General features: G+C 36.3%; 1 protein-coding gene across 1 annotated transcript; it reads left to right on the top strand.

Moving 5' to 3' along the window:
• Window positions 1-2,788: 2,788 nt before the first annotated feature.
• LOC137017229 (cytochrome P450 2K1-like) lies at window positions 2,789-7,889 on the top strand. Its single transcript, XM_067381250.1, has 9 exons — window positions 2,789-3,017; window positions 3,100-3,262; window positions 5,063-5,212; window positions 5,294-5,454; window positions 5,550-5,729; window positions 6,645-6,786; window positions 6,865-7,049; window positions 7,132-7,273; window positions 7,356-7,889. Exons 1-9 carry the CDS (start codon window positions 2,814-2,816, stop codon window positions 7,541-7,543), a joined length of 1,515 nt encoding a protein of 504 aa, XP_067237351.1. The 5' UTR covers window positions 2,789-2,813; the 3' UTR covers window positions 7,544-7,889.
• Window positions 7,890-10,558: the final 2,669 nt, after the last annotated feature.

Here is a 10,558-nt window from a genome sequence, read left to right as displayed (position 1 = left end):
CCAACAGGTATTAAGAAGCATTTCGGTCGATCGGATCACAAGTGGATGTCGCTAAATACAGGTGTAAATGGAGTCTAAAACATTTTGAGCTTGTCTACTTTCGACAACTTCCAGAGGTAGTCAAGTCTACTGGATTGCTTTCATAGTGTAAATGCTCATGTGATCAAATGTGTTCGAACAGCCACAGAAGACCATGTACTCTCCACCTACTTACTTAATGCACAAACATTATGGAAAGCATGCTAGCTAGACATATTTTAAACTACATTTTTTTTTGGCTGGATATCGAACTTTGGATTGAAGATGAAAAATGTACCAAGCACAATGTTCTCTCACCATTCCTGATTTCACCATTCCTAAGCACATACTGTACTCATAGTGTTCGGCTGGTCTTGTGGCTGTTAGAGCAGAAATGAAAGCTGCTATGCTTCATGTGTTTTTCCATCATCTCCGGTCTTAATTTGTAAATTGCGTGAGCTTATTTTGTCTATTACATCGAAAGATCTGAAAAAGCCCATACATTTACCCACCCATTGACCCTCCCCTTGAAGAAATCAGGACAGAAGTGGTTGAAAGTGGACAAAAGAGATGGATTAAAACACCAGGTGTAAACGGAAATGCGTCTCCCTCGTTTACTTTTGATCTGATCGGCCAAAACGCATCTTAATACCAGGTATAAACAGGACCTTAGTCTGGTCATCTTGTTATACCATTTAATTTTGTTCATTGGTTTTAAGATTAAACGAGACACAACCTGTCCATATTCATCTGACTTGTGGTGTAGCCTGAATCAAAACACTGTTTGTTTGTTGGCCAAAGGAGGACTGGCCCCCTGACTGATCCTGGTTTCTCCCAAGGTTTTCCCATTCTGTCACCTGATGGAGTTTGGGTTCCTTGCCATTGTTTCCTCTGGCTTGCTTAGTTTGGGACACTTGATATTCAACAGTATTAATGATTTGACTGCACTGACACTGGATGAGAACTGAACTGAGCTGGACAATGACATCACTGTTTTGTGCAGAACTGCTTTAGAGAATTATTGACCCTTCGCAAAGACCCGCCCCCCTTAGTTACTGTTGCTTTGTCCGACAAGCCATGGCGCTGTCACACCATACGCAGTGAAAAATACATAGCGGCGCAAAGAGAACACTGACAACACGTGGACAGACATGACAGAGCAGGTTTCTTATGATATCAAATAAAATAGCTTTCAAACTGTCATTTTTCAAGAAATTCAAACAATAAAACCTGGCTCTTTAATGCGTCGTGACAGATTGTTGTAGCGCCTCAGCTCAAGTGGCTTTTGAACCGATCATCTCTTCCTACTAGTTAATTTATAGCATCAAATAAACATGAATGAACATCAGAAGGAATGCTGTTTCAAATGCAGAAAGACGTCAGTACACACCATTTGTCAAGTTCAAATCCACTGAGGTTAAACTTCTAACTCCTGACTGCTTTGTCAGACAAAATGGCGGAATCAACGTTATGATTGGTTAGATCGCTTGTCAATCAAATTCCTGGCGAAGGGTCACTTAAACTAATTCCATAATTGATGAACTTTACACAGTTATTGAACGGAACTGAATCAACACTGAACTGACTTCAGCTGAACAATGACTCTATTTATTTTTTTAGAGCTGCTTTACAGCAGAATTGAATCCTGTTTGCATTATTTAACATTATTTTTTTTCAAAAGCTTATAACACTATAACAAGCTCATTATAATAATTAAATCAGACACACACAAAGCTCACGAGTGCACCTCTCACCTCTGTCACACTTCAACCTAGAGTGACTTCAAACCTGCTTTCACAGATATGATTAGGCTGCTTTAAAACGATCTGTATTGTATAAAGAGCTATATAAATAAATGTTAGTGTGACACATGGTTTTAAATCCTAAACCCTCTGACGAAATGTTGCATTGCCTAATCATGTCTGTGAAAGCAGGTCTGAAGTCACTCCAGGTGTGACAGAGGTGAGAGGTGCACTCGTGAACTTTGTGTGTCTGATTGAATTATAATAGTGAGCTTGTTATAGTGTTACAAGCTTTTAATATATAAAAGACAAATAATAGAGCTAATGGCATTTTAAAGTGAAATGTATACATGTGACGTGTTAAAATATATATTTTTAATTCCTGACTAGTGTCAAGATTAAAGCATAGAAGAGAATTTTCATTACAGTTTATTCCAAAAAAAAAATGGATTTGGAAAAAAAAATGGCAAAGAGTGTGAAGCTCAACTTCCATAGGAATGAACTGAAAACGCTGTGCTCCGTTTGCTTCATGCCAGTGTGCATGCACCGTAAAGCCCTGTTCACATCTGATTGAGTTATTGTAAGGCTCACAATATAGAAAATAAATAATTGAGCTCATAATAGTGTATAAAAAGTTTACATATTAAGTGTTGGAATATATATTGTGCTGGTTTAAAGTTTAATAAAGGTCACAGTAGCTCTGTGTGTCACAGTTCAGACCTGCTTTTCTGTGCATTGCTGGGACATCAGATAATATAACAAAATGTGGTGCATATATAAACAAAAAGGCTTTTTTTTATTAATATAAATGCAACAATATTGGAGCAAAGTTTGTGTTAAGCCTGTTTTTGTTTTGTTTTTTCTTGAATAATGTCTTGAACAAGCTGAAAAAGGTTAATAATGAACTCTTTTTCGTCTTTGACCTACATGCTGATGTAATCATACCAACCCTCTTCTCATGGATTTTTATAGTTTGTTTAGGATCACATGAGGTCCCTCCCTTACATAGCAGCTATAAATGTGAGTGAATCAGTTCAGAAGCTTAGAGAGAAAATGGCTGTATTTGAGTCACTTCTGCAGTTTCTCAGCACAGGTACAGTTCTGGGTGCTTTGCTGTTGATTCTGCTTTTGTATTTGCTTTCCTCTGGATCCAAATCTCAGAAAGATGGGAAAGAGCCACCTGGACCAAAACCACTGCCGCTGCTGGGAAACCTGCTGACCCTTGACCTCCAGAGACCCTTTGACACCTTTTGTGAGGTGAGGACTTGATACAATTAAAATGAATAGTAGCCTAACATTTTTAAATTTGTTTGTAAATGTCTTCCTCTGTGTCCTTCAGCTGTCCAAAACCTATGGAAACATATTCCAAGTGTTTTTGGGTCCCAGAAAAACTGTGGTCTTAGTTGGGTACAAAACCGTCAAAGAAGCTCTTGTGAACAATGCAGAAGAGTTCGGCGACAGATATATTGGACCTAGTTTCAGGATTCTGAACGACGAACATGGTAGGATTCCACTCTTTTTTGCGAACTCAAATAAATATACAAAAACGTAATTTACAGAACAAACTGTAAATGCTAGACTTGTTGCATACTCAGATAGCAAGCAACCATCTAAATAATCTTAAATCGGTGTTAATGTGTCAACGGTAACTACATTGAATCAACATCACTTTTATGCCAAAATTAATGTTAAAAACATTATTGAAATTTCAACAAAATCAATGGTAATGGCATTGAATCAATGTTGCAATGTGATGGTGATTCAACATCATACTCGCACTCTCAGAAAATTAAACAACAACTACAACTGACTTAAAGACACACAGCCTGAAATCAACTGCAAATAGAATAAGACAATAAATCTCAAGATCTCAGCAGAGGATCATTAAACAACTCCAAAAAGAGTTCACTTATTACTAACCAGTTTGAATTTATTTCTGCCATCAATCTACAGAAGTTCTTTTTGAGACTCAGCAGAGGTTTAGATGTTGATGTTTTATCTGTCACCATTATGGTGATCAGTGTTTCCTTTAGTTTGGCAGTTGGACTTTTTGCTTTTTGTGTGAGTTTGTGGTCTTTGTAAGAATATTTACCTAAACTCATAATTTTTTGCAAAGAAATCCAGAAACAAAGATGATCAGGTGATAAGGTTTAAATCATCATGAAGAAAAAAAAAGCATGTCACCATTGTTGAGATTCATATGCTGATTCTGATATGCTGATGCAAAATATAAAATCTATTTATAACAAATAACCACTTTTGGTCAGGGAAAAGATTAATAAATTATTCTACTGTATGATGATGAAAACCATATGACCAGATCATCTTTGTTTCTGGCTTCCTTTGCATCACATGATGTGTTTTGTTAAACACTGTTACAAAGATCACAAACTCACATAAAAATCCAAGAGTCAAACTGCCCACCTAAAAGAAACACCAAACATTTTCAATAATATATCAACATGTAAACCTCTGTTAATTCTTCTGTAGATGAATGACAGAAGTAAAGACAATCTGGTTAGTAATAAATTAATCTGGTAATGCTCTTTTTTGAGTTGTTTAGTCCTCCTCTGCTGAGATCTTGAGTGATTTAATGTCTTTTTTTATTTGCAGTTGATTTCAAAGCGGTGTGGCTTTAAGTCAGTTGTAGTTGTTGTGTTTCATTTTCTAAGAGTGCAAGCATGATATTGAACCAACATCACATTGTAACCTTGATTCATTGCATTACCATTGATTTTTTTGTTGTTGTTGAAATTTCAACTTTCATTGCAGGTGCAAAAGTGATGTTGATTCAATGCAGTTAAAGTTGACACATTAACATTGATTTAATGTCTCAATGGTTGCTTGATATCTGGGAAACCTTTAAGTTCCTCATGGCCTCTCCAGGCCAATGTAATGCACTCAACTGGGTTTAAAAAAAATTGTTTTCAATAAATTTGGCACTAATATGAGCTCATTATAAGCATGCATAAAACATTTGATGGTGAAACATTTACTTTAACCATGAAATTCCTTTCGGTTGACTTGAAAATGTGTCTTTTATCAAAGAGTGTACTGTAAGTGGATTCTCAGCAATATTTGGTGACAAAATAGTTTTTTAAATTATTATTTTTTTTTAAATAACATTAATTCATGAATTTGTGCAATGACTAGTCGCTTATTAACCTGCCATATAATGCTAATAAGCAAACTGACACTATAAATCCCAAAGGTCTAAGGTTAATGTATCTAACTCAGTAAGTAATAATTTTCTGCTTGTGTTGTTGCTGAGACTCATTGTAAGGTGGTTTTGTGTTGATAAGGAATTGTTTTTTCCAATGGAGAGAACTGGAAAGAGATGCGACGCTTCGCTCTCAGCAATCTGCGGGACTTCGGGATGGGCAAGAGAGGAAGTGAAGACAAAATCATAGAGGAAATTCAGTATCTAAAAGGAGAGTTTGATAAGTTTGAAGGTACACGCTGAAACACATTTATGGACATCTGATATCACGCTCTTACTGGTCTGTTGAGAGACATTTGTTTTCTCTTCACAGGGAAAGCCTTCGACACAACAGAGCCTGTGAACTACGCTGTGTCAAACATCATCTCATCTATTGTGTACGGCAGCAGATTTGAATACACAGACCCTCGATTCACAGAAATGGTCGACAGGGCAAATGAAAATGTTCGTGTTAGTGGATCAGCTACTATGATGGTATGGAAGTATGTTCTACTTTGTTAAAGAGACATTTTGGTGGCTTCATTTTCTTTAATTAATACATGCATTGTTTTCTCTGTGTGCACTTGTAGCTTTATAATATATTTCCATGGTTGGGTCCACTCCTCAACTGCAAAAGTATTGTTTTAAGAAATATATTAAAAAATAAAGCAGAAATTATGAAGTTGATCAATGAGCTGCTGGAGACTCTGAATCCACAGGACCGCAGAGGGTTTGTCGACTCCTTTCTCATCCGCAAACAGGGCGACGAGGTACAGAAATCACCCTATTGCATAGAAATACAGAAGAAAGTAAAAAGTAATCATCAGCTTTGATAATTAAGTTATTTATTTAATTATTAGGCATGGTTATTAAATGAAAATGAAATATGCACAAAAGTATATCGCTACTAACAGTATATCGCTGCTCACGTGTTTCGAACTTCCTAAGTGAAGTACGAAAAACAACTTTGCCATGAGTATATCTGGGCTTTTAGATTGCTTTTGTAAACATTATTTAACATGAACTAATAATGAAAAATACTTCTAAAGCATTTATTAATCTTAGATGATGTTAATTTCAACATTTATGGACAAATTACTCAAATTAAAAGTTATTTGTTAATATTATTTTATTATTAAGACACAGGTTAACATGAACTAAACATGAACTAACAATGAACAATACATTGTTAGTTTATGTTAATGCTAACTAATTATAACTAATGGGACCTTATTGTAAAGTGTTACTATATAGTAATGTTTTTCAGTTGTTTTGAACTGTTTCCTGTTCTTTTTACTTTGTTAGCTTTTGCTACAATGGTCATTCATTGTTTGATTAATGCACTGCACCTGTTTCTCATTTGTGCATTGTTTTGTTTTCTGTTAGTCTTTGTTCCATGTTTGTCGATAAAAGTTGGTTGTTTGTGTTTTTTGCCATTTGAATAACATGAGTATTATTGTTATTTTTGAGTCTCTCTCTCTCTCTCTCTCTCTCTCTCTCTCTCTCTCTCTCTCTCTCTCTCTATATATATATATATATATATATATATATATATATATATATACATAAAAAAAATCTGTTTGCTTGTGCATTTTGAATTATTATCAGTTGCAACATTTTGGTTTACTCATTATTTTAGTACAAAAAAAAAAAAATAGTGCTTTGTGCTTTTTTGTACTTGACAGCAATCCTGCAAGAAAGACTCGTACTTTCACCAGGAGAATCTTTTTATGACGGTAGCAAATCTGTTTGTCGCTGGTACTGACACAACAGGAACGACTCTGCGCTGGGGTTTGATGCTCATGGCCAAATACCCTCATATACAGGGTAAAAACACAGAGATTTTCCTCAATGCTGAATTAAATGGTGTCCAAAGGAACAAACGTATGTCGCATTTGTGTGCAGATCGAGTTCAAGAGGAGATTGACCGAGTGATCGGTGGACGTCAGCCAGTGGTGGAAGATAGAAAGAAATTACCGTATACAGATGCTGTGATTCATGAAACTCAGAGACTGGCCAACATAGTGCCCATGAATCTGCCCCATTTAACCACCTGTGACATTCACTTAAATGGATACTTCATCAAAAAGGTCTGTCAGAAGAGTATATGGGTATAAAGCCTAGAAAGGATACCATGTGCATCTTGAACATCGTCTTTTCTCCATTTTCTAGGGTACCACTGTCATTCCTCTGCTGACGTCTGTTCTGAAGGATCCAAATGAATGGGAGAAACCGAACAGCTTTTACCCAGAACACTTCCTAGACGAGAAGGGCCAGTTTGTCAAGAGAGATGCTTTCATGCCCTTTTCTGCAGGTATGCTCTAATCTGAGCTCCCAGTGTTTTGAGGAAATAATCATTTGACTTGGAATTAAACAGTCTCTCACTTCTCTCTCAGGCCGAAGGGTTTGTTTGGGAGAGAGTTTGGCCAGGATGGAGCTCTTCCTGTTCTTCACTTCCCTCCTTCAGAGCTACCACTTCACAACTCCACCTGGAGTGTCTGGAGATGATCTGGATCTCAAAGGAATAGTGGGAATCACGTTGAATCCGTCCCCACACAAGCTGTGTGCGATCAGACGCTCCTGATACTGGATGATCAATACAGAAGCAACACATTTTACCTCATTTTAAATAAGAACAGGCATGATTTTACTTGAGTAAATGTTTATTGTATACAAATATTGTATAATAAATATTTAATTGTATACAAATTTTATTTAATTGTATACAAATAACTCTGCAAACCAAAATCACTTCTGACTTTTATTGCATAAAACGTCTTAAACAGCAGGTGCATGTTGTGTGTTAATTTTTTTTTTTTTTTGTAGTAAAAAAGATAATTAAAAAAACATATGTTGTTTTCATACAAAGTATAGCATCATTATACAAGATTACTTAAACGCACAACTGTATGATGAAAAAATAAAACATCCAAATAAACATATTTTCTAAAAAATATTTTTTTTGGTTAATATAATTTTGTTTCTCACATACATATTCTCATCTATGCAGAAATAGGGTTGGAACATCGACACTGTGTATTAATGTTTATACTATGGCAAATGCCATCAGCATGACTGGTGTCTGAAACACACGTGGGAAACACAAATGGGAATATTCATTGGCATATGGCAGTTCATGACATTCACATGCAGAGCTCCTGTGTGTATAAAGGGGTGCCAGAGTTACACTGTAGTTTGTCTTCATGAGCCGTTTGTTTGTAGTGTGTGTTGAGAAGAAAAATCATGTCGAGTAGCGAGGGTTTTAGAAAGCTCATGCCTCCGTTTCCTCAATTTATGACGCCTTAAGACACCCATAACCTTTACATTCTCTGCTTGGGAGTGGAGCATATACGTTCAGCATGTACGAGTGGGCTAGATGCATTCACTGTGACAAGTTTGCAGTGAAAAACTCCACTCACACTTTTCTTGAGGGAGGAGGGGCAAGCATCTGCATCCAGGCGCTCTGCATGGATATTTATCATTTATATTTATCAGTTACTGCATTTTCTCGGAATCGAATCCATGGCCTTAATATCATACAACTTGTTTGATTTGCATTTAACTTTATTATTTTTAAAAATGTGATAATTATTGTGATTATTGGGGTTATTATTCAGTATTTCCATGAATTAGATGTACATTTCATTATCTTCGCTTTCATTACAAACTATAGGTTAGTGGAGTGAAATAAGTAAATTTGCATTCATATTGTTGCTATTATGACATAACTTCAATTAAAATATGGGCAATTTAATATGTAAATATTCATATGCGTATGAGTCACAGAATAATTTTAAATTTCAGATTAAACTCTTTTATTGGGATTCTGCTTTGTCTGACATTGTTTATTAAATTGTTCAACTAAATTGTAAAATTTAATTTTAAATAGAATAATTTATGTATTTTACATTAATGCCACTATAAAAATATAGATAAAAATTAATAAGAATTAAAGCTGCAAACAGCAATGAAAGAGCCCTTGCACCCATGCCAACGCCACCCGGTGGCTTTAGGAAAAGCAAAGTGGGCAATATGCATTTAAGTATATAAATATAGGGGTATATAAATATATAGCCTACATCAATCATTTGTATTTGCCACACTTCCTGGTACCAGCTGCTGGCGATATGACTATAACTAAATTTTGGCATGTAGATGTCTTCAGGCCAGGGCACTTATCAAACATGTGAAGTATGAGGCAGATTGGACATTGTATGCTTGGGTAGGAACAAATCAGCTCAAATGAAATAATTAATTTATAGGGAATTATAAAGAGTCATTTGGTTTACGACCGAGCAACTGAACCATCCAGTGTTCATTTGCTTGGGCCGTAATAAGCTCTTGTAGTTGATATGAATATCCAACTATCGTGAAAACACATTAATAGTTCGGTAACAGTTTAAGACGTTAAATTTTCAAGCACAAACACAAGACACTTTCTTTTAAAATCTACAGGAGACTTTATTGAATATTCTAACACAAAGAGAGAAAGAAAGAGTTTTAAGAGAGAATGAAATGATGAGCATGATTTCTAGCAAAGTATGCTCTTCAAAAGACCTGAAGTAAATGAACCATGGATCATTAATTTAATGCAACAGTTCAGCTTTAGAATCTGGAGGTACTTGCTTGTCGACTTTAAATGGGAATCTCCTTGTCGGCGTCTCTTGTCATGGCTGGAATTTAAAGTATAAACTTTGCGGAAAAACGTAGAACAAAAGACTCTCAACGGAAAAGAAAGTTAACGTAAAAGAAAAGTGATTAAAAGTTGGATGGCTTGAATGAGCTGCTTGTCTGTTCTTTGTCTTAAGCCAAATTCTTTGTTCCAGGATTAGTTACATTCTATCTACAGTTTAGTCCTTGTCTTAAAGCCGGGACACCAAACACACAGTTTTTATTTATTGGCCAACTAAGTTTTCTCAGTGTGTTGTGCACCGTCGGCTGAAGTTGGTCCTCGTCTGCTTTCTTTTCGGCCGATTCGACATGTTGAATCGGCATCGGAGCTCGTCGGTCCGTCGGGCCATCTGATCATTCTGATTGGCCGATCAGCTACTGCCACCTGCTGGTACGGAAAGGCATTTCATCTTGCGCAGGCGCAGAATGACATGCTACTTGGCTGTCGGGTGTAGAGCGTCGGTTTGGTGTGTCAGGCCAACTCTGGACCCAGACATTGCCAAAGTGAACTAACCCCGCAGTCTGCTTTCGTCACCACTAGTTTGTCGGCTTGGTGTGTTCCGGCCGGTCTTGTCTTTGTTCATGTCTTTATCTTGTGATGTGACTATTTAAACTTAGGTGTTTGTCCCACCTCTTTGAGGAGTTTTGGCCAATCAGGTATCGTCTTTTTTCAAAGGTGGCTTTTCTCTGCCCCAATCATAAAATAAGTGTTACTTTGTGCCTCTGGAATTGCCGGTCTCAGCAGAGAGTACCATTTAGACATGATTTCTATTAAATGGAATATGATACATTTTACACAGATTTTATTCAAGCCATGATTTGAATGAAAAAAAGCGATTTAAATACATATCCGACACAAAATACTTTCATTCAACCATTCAATATTTACACAGTTACATGAGTTGTGGGTGTTCTAAAACACGACTGG

Source organism: Chanodichthys erythropterus, chromosome 3 (assembly GCF_024489055.1).
Source record: "Chanodichthys erythropterus isolate Z2021 chromosome 3, ASM2448905v1, whole genome shotgun sequence".
In the NCBI taxonomy this organism is placed as follows: Eukaryota; Metazoa; Chordata; class Actinopteri; order Cypriniformes; family Xenocyprididae; genus Chanodichthys; species Chanodichthys erythropterus.
The sequence above is the reverse complement of the archived record's forward strand: the minus strand, read 5'-3'. Positions and strand labels throughout refer to the sequence as shown.